This window comes from Elaeis guineensis, chromosome 5 (genome assembly GCF_000442705.2).
Source record: "Elaeis guineensis isolate ETL-2024a chromosome 5, EG11, whole genome shotgun sequence".
NCBI classification, from domain to species: Eukaryota; Viridiplantae; Streptophyta; class Magnoliopsida; order Arecales; family Arecaceae; genus Elaeis; species Elaeis guineensis.
The window spans coordinates 7,565,938-7,585,747 of NC_025997.2; the positions used below are offsets into that span (position 1 = coordinate 7,565,938).

Consider the following 19,810-nt stretch of genomic DNA (forward strand, 5'->3'; position numbering starts at 1 on the left):
GAATCGACCATCTAATAAAAAATCAACATATCATTTATTGTTGAAAAAAGATTTACGATCATCAAAGCTGGATTGAAAATTATTAATAAAAAAAAGTTCAATGTTAATCATGATTAGCTAGCTTTTGCTGTTATCCATGAAAAAAGCTTTTTTTTTTTTCATGATATGTTGATCTTTTATTTGATAGTCCAAGATACATAGAATAGGTCTAACCAATAATTTCTCCCACGCCCTAAGCTTCCACCTTCCAAGCAAGCCCCTGTAGCAACCTTAGGCTGTCATCTCCAGCCCCGCTGCCGGTGGCAACTCCTTGCCCACCATATTTCCATTGGCTTAATTTTTTTTTTCAAAAAAAAAAAAATGCGGAATATATCATGTGAAGCACACGGTATTTTGAAGAGGGCTTTGATCCCACACGAAATCCACGATCCAGCTTCGAGTTAGACTTCAATCCATTTGGGAACCAGCCCACCACATTATTCATGTGAAGGTCCAACATGAGAATATCATGTTTTCAACATGTATCCTCTAATATACAATCCGCATATTGGACGCAGGCTGGCTACTGCGTTTTCTTTCTGAGACCTGTTCTTCAAATCCTGCACACTTCTGATCATAGGCATGGCACTTGGGACCAAAAAAACTCAAAGCATTGGCACCATCGGATAGCGGACAGGCAAATGTCTGCTCCAATATCAAGCCCACTCTCGAAGTTTTTGCTAAAATATAAATCTCTCTCCAACTTTGTTTTTAAAAAAAAAAAAAAAAAATCACTCAAGTGCTCCACAGTATCTATGCTTGGCATTGTCAGTATGTACACAGTTATGGCATGTGTCAAAAATTTAAGAGGTGTTTGGTTCGCAACCGAAATCAAAATAAGAATGAGAATCGAAATGGCTTGAAATCGGAATAGCCAAATCCTCTGAAATGTTTGGATCGTGATTGGAATCAGAATGAAAAATTGAACCCATAAAGTAGAGTAGGAATTGAGTTCTATATAGATTGAGCCATTTCCATTCTATCCTGAAATCGAATCGGAATGGAACTCCTTTCAACCAAGTTCACTCATTTCGATTCGAATTCTAGACCCCTACTTTCCCCAATCAAACACCCCCTAGATTCTTACAATCAAATGGCTGAATAAGCTCAGTAAGTTCTCAAGCTTTCTCATATATATATACACCAGAAGAATCATGAACTTGTCCTCTGCTGAAACCTAGTAGTTCAGTGATTGATCTACCTGTGAGGGCTGATAAATTAATTTAAATAGTTGGACTAGTTCAAAGCAATGCACACGAACACTCTCTTAGGCCACACGTACACAAGACTCTGAACAACACAAGGAATTCTATTCCCCAAAACAGACCTCTCAAACACATGGCCATGTACATGGCCATCCCAACAGGCCACGTGCCAAGTTCCACGCTCGCATTCACTTCAAAGAACAGGGAACAGAGACGCAAAGGGACGGCCAGCAAACAACCGAATCCAGCCTTGGCACTGGATTTATTTCATCAATACTCATCAACCAACCCGGTCTCTCATCCAGAGCTTCTTCTTGATCAGCCACTTTGCAAACATGTACCGTTCTGGCATTTCTCACCAAAAAGAAAGCCCAGGAATTTATTAGGAAGGGTATGCTAGGTCCAGCAGGATTTGTTACAGCATCACATGAGAGGGAAACCGAGGGGCCAAGTAGCAGAGCGAGGTGCCGCAGTAAATGGAATGGCAGTGTAGGGTGTAGAAGTATTTATGATGCCATATGAGTTGATACAACTGCCACATGGTGAATGATATATTTCTGGTACGGCGTAAAAGAAAATTCAATCTATCTCAGAGTAGATGTTAGAAAACAGTACTAAAAAGTTTTACAAACAGCAATTTACTCAGAAAACAGATTAACCCTTTCAGGTTCTTCAGAAGAAATAATTATGTGCTTGGATCTACAGTTAGTTTGTGGAGCTATCAGCGTCAGAATGCTTTGCACATTATGCCGCTGGTCGTCTTGAACAAATATGAAGTGTTTTCTCAAGAGAGCTAAAATAGGTGTCGCTCTTTCAATCTTGAGGATTCATGCTTTTCCTATGAAAAGAAAGGCCATCATTGGAAATTCCTGATATATATCACTTTCCGAAGAGCTCACCGTGGAGTTCATGCTTTACCTAATTTTCCACCCTAACATCTGCATGGAATAAAGCATAGATATAATACAGGACCATTGACACACAAAATAGGTACAACAAAACCACAACCAATTATCATGCAAACCATGAAGTTCATTCAATCAATCAAAGAATTCCACTGTATCGGTTTATACCGAAATCATTAAATCACTGCTGTTGATGATAAAACAACCATCTCTCCATCCACAGATCACACATTCCATCTCTCCATCTTAAAAAGCAGAGATACTAATCTTCTTAACATGAGTTTTTAAGTATCCTATTTTCCTCCAAAACCTGCTTGCGAACAATCACCATCACCATAATACCACACTATCACAATCCTTCTATCTAGCTTTCCAAATTACACATCTCCTAACAGAACCGATCATGAAACCCAATAAGTGAAGTTTCTCTACTTAAAATTTTTTGATCTTCACTATTTTCTAGCCAAACAACCCCCTATTAGTTTCTAGCTTGTTCTGCATAGAATTTCTCCAAAAGAGTTCTGCTGGTGTATTTCTTCTGATTATTGATTTGATATTCATAAATTTTAGGTTGGTTCCCATGCCAAGTGCTTTACACTTGATAAAATAATCTATTATTTTCATCATTTTAGTCTGCTTTCTAGCACAGTTGTCCATAATACATTCTGGAGGAATTGTATTTGATTTCTTCAATAAAGTTTGGATGACAATGTCAACTTCATGCAGACTCAATCTACCCACTGAACTACAATATTTTCAATCACATTTGCTTATTACAATTGCCAGCATCATGTTTAAAACTCAATAATTTTACCAGCAATGTGAAACAAGAGCTCCGTTGCATTTTATCATGTATGCAAAAAAAAAGAGAGCATGGTCATAATTAGTCAATTAACTAAAACATCATATTTCTCTGACAATCCTTTGCCTATGACGTGAACAGAGATGGCATCTACGGACCGTTATAACTGCATATCACCTTTACCCTCCAATGTTAAAAACTTCAGTGCCATGTGGGTAGACTAGTCTTCACAGAAATATCACAGTCATCACATATCACTATTGCTAGCTGGCACACAAGTCCAAGAGTCATACACAGACCAGTTTTCTTATTTACCAAATTTAATAACCATGATTTTTGAAAACTTTCGCACAGACATTTTGTGCAAACAGGTAGAGAAGTTTTCAAACCACGAGTGCTTTTGATGCCACACATACATATAAACGCAATTACCTTAATGATCCTTAAAAACAGGAAAAAAGAAAACCTGCTCCCCTGCATTGCAGTTGTCCAACCAGTTAAGTTCATATATATACATATGTTGCAACATTTTAATTGCACCTTATGTTTCATCATAACCTGCATTTTCATTCCTGAGGAATATGGAGAATATGATCTTAATTTATCTCTCAAATATCAAATGAGTATATACAAGAAAAAATACAGAGAATTCAATCACAAACTAACATAAATTGTTGTTTTTTCAAGAGGTTTAACTTCTCAGATGAAAGAACTTTGATAATCAAACACCTAGGACCTTGAGCTCAACATTCCCACAGTACATTTCCAAATGGGAGCTGAAGAGATGTAATACAGGAGAAGCAAAATTTGGATTGTGCTAATGGACATAGTGCACATGCCAATGTGCTTTAACCTTCAAAGAACCTCTAAAGAAGCAAAGAGTACCAGCTGCACTCTCCGACAGTGCAAAATTGGGAGAATATTAAAGCTACATCAGATGAACTTATGAGCTTCACCAAATGTTGTAAATAAGCATTCCCTGCACCTTGCCGAGTAAGTATGGCAATGCTTAGCCCATTTACTCCATTCAATCTGTTGTAGATCAGGTTTGATTATCTGTTTGATAAAATGATCAAATTCAAGTTTGAATTTTTGATCTGCATAATAAAGGTATTAGATTTGAATTGACATATTTTTGATCTATAATATATCTGATCTAAGCCGTATCTTATTTTACTCAACCCGATTGCCATCCCTATTACCAAGTGCAGATAAACATTCTATCACACCCAAAAACATATACAGTAGATTTAGATCTTAAAAAATTCCATCGGTACCTGCAGCCAATGCATGTCAACTGTGTAGTCACAGATATTCATCTCCCATATGTTCAATTCGTTTTCCACAAAATTAATATCAAGAACTGCCAAAGCAGCCACAAATGTTATTTGTCAGAATTCCATGGGTACCTGCAGCCAATGCATGTCAACTATGTAGTCACAGATATTCATCTCCCATATGTTCAATTTGTTTTCCACAGAATTAAGATCAAGAACTGCCAAAGCAGCCACAAATGTTATTTGTCAGAATTCATCCATAGAATATCAAACAAATCCAATATGATGAGTTCCCTCTAAAATATCCCAAGATGGTTGATACATGTCAACCTATGCATGATGTTTTCATCTTGTCAGTAATCTAACCATTTCAAAATATTTACAAATTAGGTACTTTCATTGCTTCTATCTATTTTTTAGTGCAATTGATAGAGTAATAAATATCCAACAAGTTGTCACAAGCTTAAGGACTACAAAGAAAAATAAGATCATTGTGAAAGAAGAATGATACACCATATCACTCATTGTGAAAGAAGAATGATACACCATATCACCGAAGTAAGATGTAGCTTATGATGACTAAGATATCAAAATTGATATAAAACTACCACAAATGACAACTCTCTATTTCACTGTAAGCATTCACATGAAAAATACATGCAAGCAGCAACAAAATCTTATATAAATAAAAATAAATAAATAACACAGATAGCTGAACTGCACCAGTAAAGACCATTAAAAGATGAATGAGCATTCAGAACAATAACATTGAAAAGAATTGGGTTCTTTATTTGCTCGGTGGAAGCTACACAAATCTCAACCAATGAAAAGCATTAAAAAGAAAAAAAAGAAAAGAAAAAGAAAGCAATTCATATGAAAAGCTGTAAGTGTAATTATGACTGCCAGTGTTAGTAATCGGTTACCGATCACCACCACTGATGAACAAGAACGCCGCTCTTCCTGAGCGAAGTGAACAGGTTCAAGCACTCCCCGTAGGTGTTCCTGTACTTCGGTGTCCTCACCCCTGGGCAGCACCTCTGCCACCGGTTATAGTGGCACTCCAGAAAGAGTTCATCTATCAAACAGATGGCCCCAGTCTCGAACAGCCTCGGCACCAGATCGAACTCTGTCCCCTCCACGTCCATCTTCATCACCACAAAATCCTTCTCCGACACCGAACTCTTCAACCACTCAGCAAAATCGAATCCATGAATTGTATGCACCTCCCCTGACGACACACCTTCGGAGGGCCCATGGACCGGCCTAATCCGACCCATCCCACGGCCACCTTTCTCTTTCTCTGCATCATGCTGCTCCGGGTCACGATTGATCTCGAACGTCAGGGTCTCATTACGCACCCAAGCAGCGAAAGGCAGCAACTTCACATTCTTCTTGGCCGCATACTCGTCATGGAACGCCCGGTCAGCCTCGATGGCATAGATATCGAAAGTGTGGTTCTGCTTCGGGTACTGCTTCCTGAACCAGCTCCCGATGCTTGAGCCGTAGCTCCGGGCACCGACGTCGACATACACGTACCTCGGCTTGAAGCTTATATCCGCCATGGATGGAAGGTATTTGATGTTCCTGATGTTTCTCTTCAGGGCGATCCATGGCTTCAATGGCTCCTCTTTGATCAGAGGCTCCGCGGATTTTAGAATTTGGAGTTTGTGCTCAGGGATGGAGCATTTGTTCACGGAATTGCCACCAGAGGAAGGATTGGAATTCTTTCTATTGAAGGAGAGAATCTCGCTGCCGAATTTCTTCTGGAACACGATCTCGCGGAGGGCTGAGGACGAATCTGGGCCCTCGATCTCGCGGGAGCGGAGCTTCTGGCAGGAGGGGAAGAGATCGACGAGGGAGTGAAGGCTGTACGCGTCGCCGGCGGAGGCGGTGAGGACAGCCAGAAGCCCTTCAGGCTTCAGCTTCCGCTCGATTTCCGCGGCGAGATCCGCCGGCCGCTTGGACCGGTCGAGGCTCCGGCCGGCGAAGATGAAGTCGAAGGTGCCGTTGCGGAACGGCAGGTGGAGGAGGTCGCCGCCCGAGACGACGAGCGGCGCGGCCTTCTTCTTGGCGACGCCTACGGCGTCCGGGACGCCGATCTCCTTGAGGGCGAGGACCTCATGGCCGGCGGGGGTGTCGACGCAGAGGGACTTGGCCGTCGGGGAGAGGAAGCCCTCGACAAGGAGGTCCTGGAACAGGGCGGAGTAGTAGTCCACGGCCTTGCGCCACTCCCGGCTGGTCCAGAGGGCGGGGGTGGCGGCGGTGGAGCCGGCGGCGACGCGGACGAAGGCGGCAGAGCCGGTGGAGACGGCAGCGCCGGCGCCGGCGACACTGAAGCCGTCGCCGGGGAAGGAGAGGATGCAGAAGTCGCCGGAGTTGCAGGGACCATCGTACATGGTGACGACGTAGACAAAGCGGAGGAGGAGGACAAAGACGCCGAAGAGCAGCATGCGCACCACGATGTTCTTCACGGAGCTCGATTTCGCAACCGGCTCCATGGCCGGAAAAGAATAGCAAAGAATCAGTATTAAAAAAAAATAAAAGAATCCAAACCCTAAACCTAGTCCTAGCCGGAAACCTAACGGAGAGTGGTCGGAGAGGCTTTAACGGGAGCAGAAGCGGGCGGAGGTGTGGTTAGCGCCGACGAGAGAGGTGGGGGAGGGCGAGGAGCGGATAAAGAAGGGTTTGATGGAGATAATATGGGAAGCCATGGGGTAGCCGGCCCGTTGGGAAATCTAGCCGCTTCTTTCTCTTATGAGATGGTCGCCGGCTCTGGCACTCGGTTTTTTTCTCTCACGTTGCTTCCGCCCCCAATTCCTTCCGTGGACGGTTTCTTCGCAGCGGATTCTATAGCGTACCACAGCGGAAGACCGGGGCCTCCGTATTTATATTTGTTCCAACGCCAAACCGCGTCAGTTATCGCCACTGCATTTCGCGTGAACATCCAGAATTCCATCACCTCGGGAGGAGGGCACACGGATCACCGGAATTAATTCGTGTCTGCCGTTGGGGCCCGTTTACATTTCTAGATACATATTAAATATTAAATAATTAGTGCCAATGCTTGTGGTAGTCTGAGGTTCACTATTATGGCGTGATCTAAACCGTTCATTAAGTGATCTAGTGTGGATGGATGGACTGGATGGTGTTTTCTTTATCACAGGATCTCGTGATCTTGATTCACGAGCGTCGTAACGGTTACACGGGAAAAGGCCGCCCAAACCCAAAAGCTGGGGAGAGAAGGAAAGAACAAGAGAAGCAATCCGATCGAATGGCAATTTCGGAAATTAAACAGCAGTGAAGGGTTATAATTTTTTTAAAGTAAATCTACCATCGTAATCAGCGTGGCCGTCCCAAGTGGAAGCAGCATCGCTGGCACTGACTCTTATCTCCAAACCAGCAGAGAGAGGTGGGGGAGCGTCGCAACCATGGGACCCACCACAACCCGGCTTCTGATTGGATTCTATTGGTGGCGTCTTGCCACGCGATGCAGCAGGCGTTGCAAATGTTCTGAGAAGGCAAGAGGGTTCCCCATTCGCTTTCAAAATCTGGGGTCAAAGTGGGACCCAGGACGTCCCATGCCACTGGGACCCAAGCGGTGGAAATGGAAACCGATGGCGTGGGTTATTGCGAAAAGGCCGCTGACGACGCGTGGGGCACGTCCTATTGAGAGGTTGGGTTTTCCACGCTTTCCCACTCCCTGAGCCCCCTGGCACGCTGTTTTCCGTTTCCTTCCTGTTTTTGATAATTACGTTTTGTCATATGTCATTTAATTTGGCCACCCACAAAGTTGTGGAAGTTTGACATGGCATAAAACAGGTCTAAACTAGTAAGTAGATGCCACATTTTTGCTATCGTGATAGATATGTTGATGCTGGCAGCATGGCTTTGAGGCATTAAGCCTGTCGTTCTCGTATTTTTATCCAAAACAGTTATTTTGTTCGTTGGATGTTGACATGTTGGCATCTGCTTGGTAGCTGAGAGAAAGGACAGAATGATAGCTGAGACTCGGAATCTGGCCAGATATTTCCTTTGTTATTTGTATACGTTGATAAATGTATTCATGTTTTGAAATAGTAAGTGTGAAGGGATTGATCACTCAAGATAAACGTATTTATCCAAAACGTACATACTCAGGAGAACTGTTCTTAGGGTATGTCACAAAGATTACATTTTAAAATTTCTTTTCATAGCAGCAAGTTACCTGAAAAAAATATGCTAGTGTTTGATATTGTCAATAATCTCAAGATTCGTGCTATGTGCTGGCTATTTAACGTTTGTAAGTAGTACCTACTTTGCGGTGAGGCCAGTATTCAGTCTCATGAGGTAAATAGATGTTGTGCTTATTGTTTTGGTGGAAAAAGAGATTTTATGAAGATATTCTAAAGAAAACACGTCCAGTACATGCATTCAAATAGAAATTTTGAAGCATGTAAGGAATCTGGTTCAATGAATAGAATAGATAGCAATCTAGAACATCCTCAAGCACATTGCAGGATTAACCAATGGTCCAATAATATGACATGCATCATTAACAAGGTTTGCCGACCTATCAAAAGAAAGGTTTCCAGAATTTCAATTTTACATGGTGGTTTTAAACATAAAGGGATTGAGAAGAAGCCCGTGAGATCTTGAGAAACGCTAATGCTATTTTGGACTTGTACGACCTTTTTTAAAGTAGACTGATTAAAAGTAGCATCATCTTTTTTTTTTTTCGGTAAGAAAAGCAGCATCATCTTTTAGATGACTCAATTTCAATCGTTAGCTTGATTCTATAACAATAGCACCTCACAGGAACTTATTATTTGGAAGTCTCGCCAATATCAAAATTTTTAGCACTTATAGCTTTTATTAGTTTTCTATTGGAGCTAGTAAATTTTAAAATAAACATTTCAAAATACATCAAGACCAGCAAAAGTTCGACTAATCTGAGTGTTTAATTTCGCATGGGGGTTTGCTTGTTAGATGCTCGTGACTCATTCCTAAATTAAATGGGACCAATAGATGTGCCTTTGCTATCAGTCTCTATCAATCTGGCCAAGTAATCGATACATGCTTGTGGTCCATGTGGACCACGCCCTTGATGTTCTCTGGAGAACGTGGTATGTGCGTCCACAGACGGGACATGGATCATATCATGGTAGAGGGTATAGACCCTGCCGTATAGAAAAGGCCATTCAATGGACGCATGGAACTTTTGTGACAGCTGTAGCCCGTATAATTTTTGTCTATCTATGAATTTTGCACTGTACCTCACCTATCCGTCCATGCTTAATCCCTTTTTAATGACTTGCATGACTCATGCACAGGGATGCAAATGGGTGGGGTTGCGCAGCAAAAAGATGTCTTAGAAAGTGGATAGCTTCTTTGATTAGTCGGATTATAGCCCTCGTTCGTCCTTTGCGCAGCCCCATTAAAAAAAGCAAGAGGAAGCAAGCAAAAGTGAGAGATGCGAAGAAAGAGAGATGAGGTATCAACCAAACTGTGTCGCGAGTAGATCTGATTATGAGATGAGCTTAGGTCTAAAAAATATTAAATTTTAAATAGATTTAATTAAAAATTTGATTAAAAATAAATAAAATTTAGTCTGAGATCCGAGTCATGAATAACAAAAATGATATTATAAATTTTAATGCGGAACTTAATCAATTAACTTTGTTATCTTCCTTGATGCATGGAATTCTCGATGAGGTCATCATATTCATCCTTCCATTTTGCACACCACTGATTCAATTTTCTTATTCTTTTTAGCAAACTATGAGATGGTTTCATGGCACAACATCTTAAGAAAAGATAGAACAACAAGATTCGGTGAGGTTGAAAGAGCCAATAAGAACGATATGCCTATGGCGAACGTATCTGTCAACTTTGTGATGGCCTGGCACGAGAGTGGGCACAAACGAAGCATGTGAGTGACAAAAGCAGAATACCTAACTGTTTGCCGACTTTGGCCGGGGTTGCCACCTTCTTTAACCTTTCGCAAGAATGAGAGATGGGATTAGGAAAAAAAGGGGACCCCAAGAACTGCACCCGTGAGCTGACCACTGTCCTTTAGCCCGGTAAAGCCAACTCATTTTGTTGGTCCACTCAAAACTCATCTAATCATCAATTCAAGTGCTTCACAGATTGGACAAAGTAGGGTCTACCCACTGTATCTTAGATTGGTTTGATTTGGGGGAAAGGAGATTTTTTTTTTTTTCAATTCATCCATCTGAAATCTTATAAAAAAATAAAAAAATAGAAGAATTATGAGAACTAAACTTAAATCTTTTTTTTAATTAATTAATCGATACATCGCAAAAACTGAGGTATATACCTTTATAATAGTGAGATCTGTCTTTACATAATTTAGATCAGATTCTTCTTTAATCTTTTAGAAAAAAATTTATTTGAGTTGGACTCTTCTTCTTAATTTAAATAGGATTGGATCTCTAAAAAAATGATAAATATTAAAAATTATAAAAAACATTAAAAATTTTTAAGAAATATATTTCAACTTCTATATTAATTTTGCTTTCTATTGTTTCATCTAATTCTTCACATATTGAAAGATAAATTTCAGTCAAATTTTTTTTTCAAAAAGGAAGTTTTGATTTAATCAGCTTGTTTCAAAGTCTAAATGATGAAATTTTGGCTTGATTTTACTCCTTTAGGACTAGCCTAAAGTTGCAGATCTCGAAAAGATACTCAATTTTAAAAAAAAGATCATCACAATCGGAACCAAATTATAGTTTTTTGAAATTTGACACGGGATTCAGCTTCTTCACATAGTGTATCTTGCTCTCAGACTCTATCCAACTTTTACTCATAGTAGCCAAAAAACTCCACATGAAGTTTTCATAGTGACAAAGTGTTGTACATCAAGTTTGGTGATATGCCTTGATATCTGTAGTGGTCCAAATGATCTATATCAAGTCCTACTCATAATGATTAAGGTAATCCATATCGAGTTTCATGATCCACTGGATCTGAGCTCTTGCTAAATCGAAATTGAATGTAGAAAAGTACCTATTTCTTTGTCTCACTGCTAAACTATTTGACTTTGCTTGAAGATAATTTTTGGCCTCAGTTTCTTTACTAGATGGTAGATCCTTGTCTTTAGATATGTGAGATAATTTTTCTGCAAGAGTTGCTGCTGCTTATGCTTATACTGACAATATTGCCAATCTAAAAATGATCTTGATGAGTTGGACAATTTTCTTCTCTGGCTATATAAGAAGTTCTTTCATCTCTTTATTCACCGAGAAACAACTAGTAGCTATACTCATCTTTATCATTCTATATACTTGAAGCACATATAGCACTTCTCCTAATTGTTTACATTACCAGTATGTTTGGACTATAAACTAAAGCTCTCTATAGATGTAGAGAATCGATGCTCTGATATCAATATGATCTAAACGAGAAGAAGAAAGATGTCCTTCAATCCACTCAACTTGAAGCTTATGATAGAAAACTAGAAGAAGATGGAAAAATTGTGAAAGTAAGATTTGAGTCCCTTTTTTTGATTAATTAATTTTCTATCATAAAAATTAAGATATATAGTCTTTATTTATAATAGTCAGGTCCACTCTTCCACAATTTATAGTGGATTCCTTTTTTTATCTTTTAGAAGGGCGTCCATCATTAAACAATTTAAGTCGGACTCCTCTTCCCAATTTAAATATGATTAGGCCTCTGAAAAATATATGATAAATATATAAAAAAATCATAAAAAAATAATAAAAATTTATATGAGATAGATCTTGACTTCTACATTAATTTTACCTCATATCACTCCATCTAATTCTTCATAGATTGGAAGATAACCTTCAGTTAAAGTCTTTTCTGAAAAAAAAATTTGATTTAATTAGCTCATTTCGAAGCCCAAATGATGAAATTTTGGTCCAATTTATTTTCTTTTGGGACTGGCTCAAAGTTGTAGATCTTGAAAAGTACTCAATTTCAAAAAAAAATTATTACAATCGGATATTGTATGACTAAGTTATGACCTCCTAAAGTTTGACATGGGATTTAGTTTCTTGATATGACAGATTTTGCCCTTGAACCTTATCTAGTTTTAAATCATAGTGGCCAAAGTAGTCCATATCGAGTTCTCGAAGTGGCAAAAATAATTGATATCAAGATTGGTTATACTCCTCGATATCCATAATGATCAAAGTGATCCATATCGAGTTTTTTTTTTTTTTTTTTTGAGGAGAATGGAGGCAGCTAGATGCTGGCTCCAGAGTTTTATTAAGGAAAGAAATATTTACAAATGTGAAGAGAAAGAAGAAGTAGAAGAAAAAGAAAAGAAGAAGTAGAAGAAAAAGAAGAGAAGAAGGAGAGTTACGAGTCAAGATTTCTCTATAGTTATCGATGGTTCTCCTTTGTTTTCACTGAGCATAAAAACTCCGAGCTATGGAAAGTATGGATCGCTATTTGTAGGATGGAATAAATGAGCCAACTTCTTCGAAGAAAAATCCACTCATTTCACCGTCGCCAAATCTCCCAGCAAATGGCAACAATGAGCTGATCACCTGCTCTTCCACATAACAAATTCCAATTTTTCATTCGCCATTTAGTCCATAAGTAATGGAAATTTTTCGGTCAGCCTTTTAGCTTCAATTGAACCTTGATGGTTGACCAAATGCTTTCGGAGAATAAGCACCTTATAGATAAATGACTAACTGATTCACTACTATTTCCACACAAGGTGCATTCTGCACTAACTTTCCATCCTTTTTTAGCTAATACTTCTCCTGTATAAAGCTTATTCCTTAATGCAAGCCAAAGGAATACTCTAACTTTCTCTGGAATAGCTGCTCTCCAAATGGTCTTATGATCCGGGGATCTCAAACCACCATTGTTCAAAAAAGTATAGTGTGAATCAACAGAAAATATGCCATTTGGAGTTAATTTTTATACTGGTACATCAACAATTCTAGACGGTCCAACCAAGGCAAGAATCCTATGCAGAGTGTCACGCCCCCGATCCGAGATTGTGAATCGAGGGTCATGGCAACCGCCGCATACTTATAGAATATTTTTCCCATAAGCATGCAAGGCATCTCATCATGATATCTTCACAAACAGTTAAATAAATTTTTCTTTATTCAATAATCAAACCTTGGTTCAAATAACAAATCAAAACTAAGTGTTCAAAAGAAAGTAACTGTCTGACAAAGCCAATACTAAAAACAAAACTAAAGGTCTTGAATCAATTCTAAGAAAAATCCTAAATCAATGAGTTAACTCCATCTCTAATCGCTCTCCCAACCGAAAACCCGCATCATGCTAATTTTCCGGATCTGTAAGAAAAACATAAAACTTATCATGAGCTAAATAGCCCAGTAAGCAGTGTATACCTTTAACTGAATAATCAGGCAAATAATACTATGCATAACAAATCAATATGTAATTTCATGAAATCATATTCATACTGTCAATCATATATAAAAGTCAATTCATCATAATTTCTAATTATGCTTTTCTTCTTAAATTCATCAATTTCTTAAATTCTTCTTTCCAACCATGACTATGACCACATTATCCCTGTGGCAGGGTCATAATACCGCGTATCTGCTTGCGGTGGGCTGCGAATCATCTGGCAGCCAAGTCCTTTGGAACCGCTGGTCTAACTGGCGGTTTTGTCGCTGGTCTATCTGGCGACATGTCGCTGGTCTCACTGGCGACATAAATCCTCAAGACAGTCAATTGCCAACGTATATGCCCCCATTGGCGGGATCCTCAACACAGTCAGGTTGTCAATTTCATATTGTCTTCCAATTCATATATTATTTTCAAGAATAATAAAATTAATTGATATTCGAGTCAAATCAATTATAACATTCTTTGAGATCATATATCATCATAATAATTGCTCAATAAATAACTTCAATCATAAATAATTTTCTACAATTAACTTTCATCATAAATAATTTTCAACAATTATTTCAATAAATAATTTCAATTGCAAGCATGCAATAATTTATTTAATTCATAATATACCAGATAAATTCAGTAAAAGTAAACACTACTTACCTCAAACGTATTCCAATAAATCCATATAATTCTATAAATTTTCTTCCAAAAATTCTGTTCGTAGATCATATCGCGATATCCCATGATCAAATATCCACAATCCTATACAGAATCAATTTCAATAATTAAAAAGAATACGAATACCATATTTCAACGGTTTAGATTGGATCCGATCATCTAATTTCATCTAATCAAAATCTAATTAGGACATAAACGATCCAAAGTTTGACTGTCAGATCAAATCGGATTCGAAGTGATAGGACCGAGGTTTCTTCATCGATTTCATAAAATCAAGTGGAGAGAGAAAATCAGAGGAGAGAGAATTCATGAGGTACAATTCAAATTGATCAGGTGACACATCCAACATTACGATTGGTCCAATATCTCGAGTGGTGAAATCAACATAATCAAATCAAGTCATGACTAGATCGGGATCAATGAATGATCAAATCTAAAGATTCATGGTCTGATTAAGGTGGGTGCCAGTACGCTGTCTGACAATCATAGATCAGGGTTCTTCATTAAAATCAGATCAGACTTATTAAAAGAAATTTCTTCATTCACTAACCCTTTTCTTTTAGAGAGAGAATCAAACAAGAGAGAGAATATTTTAGAGAGAGAAAATTCTAGAGAGAGAAAATTTTAGAGAGAGAAAGTAGAGAGAGAAAGTCTAATTCTAGAGAGAGAAAATACCAGTTCAGGCTGAAGAGAGAGGGAAGAGAGAGAAACTCTCTTTCTCATATTTTATTATTTATATCATTATTTATTAATTAATTTAATGATTTTTCTTTTCTTTTCTTTTCTCTCTCTCTCTTTTTTTTTTCTTTTCTTTTTCTTCATGGAAGAGAGAGGAGAGAAAATCCTATTTATTATTATTATATTATTATTATTTTATTTTTCTCTTTTTTTTTCTTTTCTTTTTCTTCTTTTTCTTTTCTTTTTCTTTTCTTTTCCTTCTTCTTCTTTTCTTTTTCTTTTTCTTTTCCTTCTTCTTCTTCTTCTTTTCTTCTTCTCCCGCGCCGGAACAAAGGACTCTTGGTCCTCAGGCCTTGAACGGCCGTTCGGGCCGCTGCTGCCACGACAGAGGTCGGTGGCCGACGGGCCATCTCCCCCGATCACGGAGGAAACAGGGCCGGCGGTCAATTCCGATCGCCGGCATCGGAGATTTCACGAAAAATAAGCCCCAAAAACAGAGTCTTTTCCTGACAAAAAATCGACGATGTTCGTCGCCGGCCACCGCGCACAAACGCACGGGGGAAAGAGGAAGGAAGGGAGGAAAAAGAGAAGAACTTACCTCGGCCTCTTGGGACCTCGTCGGAGAGAAAACACGGCGAGAACCCAACTGTGCCCGCGGCTCTTCTTCGGGAAAATCGGAGAGAAAAAGAGGGGAAAAGAGTCGATGGATCGATTCTAAAGAGAGGGGGTCTTCTTATAGGAACTCCTAGGACTCCGAGGGGTCTTAGGAGTTCGATTCTTGCTCGGATTTAGCCGGAGAAGGAGACTCCTATCGGGAGTCTTCTTTCCGGTTCTGAATTCCTCTGTTTTCTATTTTTTTTTTTGTTTGTTTGGGCTGGCGGGCTATCACAATCTTCCCCTCTAAAAGAAATTTCGTCCTCGAAATTTTTCTTGCTTGAGTCTTCATAGTTTCTTACTTGAATCTCATCCTCAAATATTTCTAAATTCTAATTCTTAATACAAATTCATTCTTAAATCATTTTATAAGGAAAAAATCAATATATTAATATCAACCTGATACGGAACCATTCATTTTCTTATTCATCAAGATCAACATCTCAAAGATTTTCAATATTTTCAAAATTTCAAAATTATGATCTCATTTCCTGTAAAAAATCATATTCAATATCTCATGACTCAAATTAAAATCAAATCTATCTCTTGTGAATAGAAGAGGATCAATGTCTCTATTCTTGCATAAGAACTTCATTCATCATCATCATTCATTTTATTTCAAAATATTACTCACTCTTAATTTCAACCCATCATAAGATAGGAAATCATACTTCTATGAGTCATATGATGATATCCTAACCAATCAAAATTCAAAAATATTTTCTCTTATTCGTACTTTCAAAGGTTGAAGATTTATCATTTCAATCTCATTCTCGAGCTTTTGATATTTTAATTCTCGATACAACTTCATCATTAAGTTATTTCATAAAGATCAATATCACCATTGTTGATTGAATCAATATCACTATTTCTAGTCATCGAAATTTTCTTACTTAAACCCTCAAACTCTTTAAATATTCTAATTTTTGAAGCAAATTTTATCATTAAATCATTCCATAATAAAAATCAATAACTCAAAAATTGATCTAAATCAAAACTATATTTTTCTTATAATCAAAATCAATATCTCTATTCTAAGTAAGTATATCAATTTTCTTTATCTAAACATTAACAACTCTTAATTAATCGATTCATTATCAAATTATGAATAACTCCAATCTATCTTTTGTAGAACAATCGTCAATATCAATAGATAACCTCAATCTTTTTCATTCAGTCTGAGAAATAATAATGATCAAAAGAGTTCTAACTTCAAATTTCATTATACTCTAGAGATAATTATTTGAGTATACTAATCTAAGATCAAAATCATCATTCGATAAATGATCTCAAATTCTTTCTAATAAATAAAGAATTATAAAATTTAATTCTAGGATAGAGAAAATTTATCTCTAAATATTCTAAATCTAAAATCAAAAATCAAAGGTCCACTCATCCTAGAATTAGGAGGCTAATTATTTTTGTAGCATAGTAGGTGGAAGCTCTACTTTTAAAAATCACATTAGGATATCCAAAAATAATTCAAAATTTTAAAATATTATTCTTTCTAATATCAATAAATTTCTTGTATCAAACCATATCATCTATCATAATTTTTTTAACTCAAAGGGTCAACATTCTTGACTTACTTAAAGTAATCCAGATTACCATGCTTCCGCTGCGCACTCTGATCTAACAATCAAAATTTCTTAGGTTCACCAAAAAAAAAATTTGATCAAATTATTTCTTTATCTTATCAATAGAAAAGATCTAAAATTTTAAATTTTAATTGAAGTCAAAGATTAACTTTCGATTCTCCTTCATACTTTTACTGGTGTACAATAATCTTGATTAACCCTTGAGTCCAATATCATATTTAAACCATCATATAGATTTACTATAATCAATATGAATCAAATCTTAATTCTCATATCACTTCAATTCGATAATTTTCAAACCAAAAATCTTTATAAGTCAAATCAACGAGAAAATCCTTCGATGCTCCACCAAATTTGGACATAATCAGAATATATATGAATTTCAAATCATTATTTTTTTTTTCTAAAATTTCCATCATCAGGATCTTCAATATCTATTAAATATCCTTTCATAACAATCATACAAGCTTCAAAAAAATCAAATCTCTATTTAATAGTAGATTCAATTAGGGACCTCATTAACAAAAGCAAAGGAACTCCATATCAATTCTTAAATCCCAATTTTTTAAATTGTAAATTCTCATGGATCCCTTAATCTGAAATAAATATAAATCAGATCTTTTATCTTAATCTGAAGATATCAATTTTTCATTAACAACCTCAACAATAATATTAGAAAATCTCTTGATCAACTTAGATATGAAATCTTTAAATTGGAATTTCATAAACATCAGGTAGTCTCCAAGAGACATAATAAGATCTATTTTCTAGATCTAAGGATGATAATTAAAGATTCCAGTATGATGAATATTCTACAACCTCATAATCGATTTCATCAATAAGAAATAGGTTTTCTTACAATATCCTCAAATATACATTCATCCTAATATGCCACTTTATATATAATCCACATACCAAATTCAATCTCGATAAATATTCCAATCAAGCATCATAAAAGATTTTTCTTAGTCCATCCTGGAACAACATTTTGTTATCAAATCTTTATCTTGTCAATAATAGTCAACTTCTCAACTAAAAGTAATATCATAGTGTTATTCTCACATCAAATTTGAACTTACGATTCACTTGAATAACCTATGATCAAATTAATAACCATAATACACAATAAAACTTTATGTCAATCCTTTTGTAATTACTTTCAATCAGAATCTAACTAATCATATAATGATCAATAGATCATCCATCATATTTCAAACTCCATATATCATAATCTCTTGTGATCCTTTCATACATAGTCTCAATGTTTAATCAAAATTTATAAATATTTTTCCCACTACAATTATCAAAGATCTACACTATAATGTCCCTGGTGTCTATCCACTAACACCCATTCAATATCTGATTCTATGTTTCATAATTCATCTGCTTATGCTCTGATACCATATTAATTGTCACGCCCCCGATCCGAGATTGTAAATCGAGGGTCATGGCAACCGCCGCATACTTATAGAATACTTTTCCCATAAGCATGCAAGGCATCTCATCATGATATCTTCACAAACAGTTAAATAAATTTTTCTTTATTCAATAATCAAACCTTGGTTCAAATAACAAATCAAAACTAAGTGTTCAAAAGAAAGTAACTGTCTGACAAAGCCAATACTAAAAACAAAACTAAAGGTCTTGAATCAATTCTAAGAAAAATCCTAAATCAATGAGTTAACTCCATCTCGAATCGCTCTCCCAACCGAAAACCCGCATCATGCTAATTTTTCGGATCTGTAAGAAAAACATAAAACTTATCATGAGCTAAATAGCCCAGTAAGCAGTGTATACCTTTAACTGAATAATCAGGCAAATAATACTATGCATAACAAATCAATATGTAATTTCATGAAATCATATTCATACTGTCAATCATATATAAAAGTCAATTCATCATAATTTCTAATTATGCTTTTCTTCTTAAATTCATCAATTTCTTAAATTCTTCTTTCCAACCATGACTATGACCACATTATCCCTGTGGCAGGGTCATAATACCGCGTATCTGCTTGCGGTGGGCTGCGAATCATCTGGCAGCCAAGTCCTTTGGAACCGCTGGTCTAACTGGCGGTTTTGTCGCTGGTCTATCTGGCGACATGTCGTTGGTCTCACTGGCGACATAAATCCTCAGGACAGTCAATTGCCAACGTATATGCCCCCATTGGCGGGGTCCTCAACACAGTCAGGTTGTCAATTTCATATTGTCTTCCAATTCATATATTATTTTCAAGAATAATAAAATTAATTGATATTTGAGTCAAATCAATTATAACATTCTTTGAGATCATATATCATCATAATAATTGCTCAACAAATAACTTCAATCATAAATAATTTTCTATAATTAACTTTCATCATAAATAATTTTCAACAATTATTTCAATAAATAATTTCAATCGCAAGCATGCATAAATTTATTTAATTCATAATATACCAGATAAATTCAGTAAAAGTAAACACTACTTACCTCAAACGTATTCCAATAAATCCACATAATTCTATAAATTTTCTTCCAAAAATTCTGTTCGTAGATCATATCGCGATATCCCATGATTAAATATCTACAATCCTATACAGAATCAATTTCAATAATTAAAAAGAATAC

At 36.9% G+C, this 19,810-nt stretch overlaps 1 protein-coding gene across 1 annotated transcript; it reads right to left on the reverse strand.

Moving 5' to 3' along the window:
- Nucleotides 1-4,996: 4,996 nt before the first annotated feature.
- On the reverse strand, nt 4,997-7,094 carry LOC105044755 (uncharacterized). The gene has a single exon (XM_010922752.4). It carries the CDS (start codon nt 6,724-6,726, stop codon nt 5,155-5,157), a length of 1,572 nt encoding a protein of 523 aa, XP_010921054.2. The 5' UTR covers nt 6,727-7,094; the 3' UTR covers nt 4,997-5,154.
- Between the last annotated feature and the right edge of the window lie 12,716 nt (nt 7,095-19,810).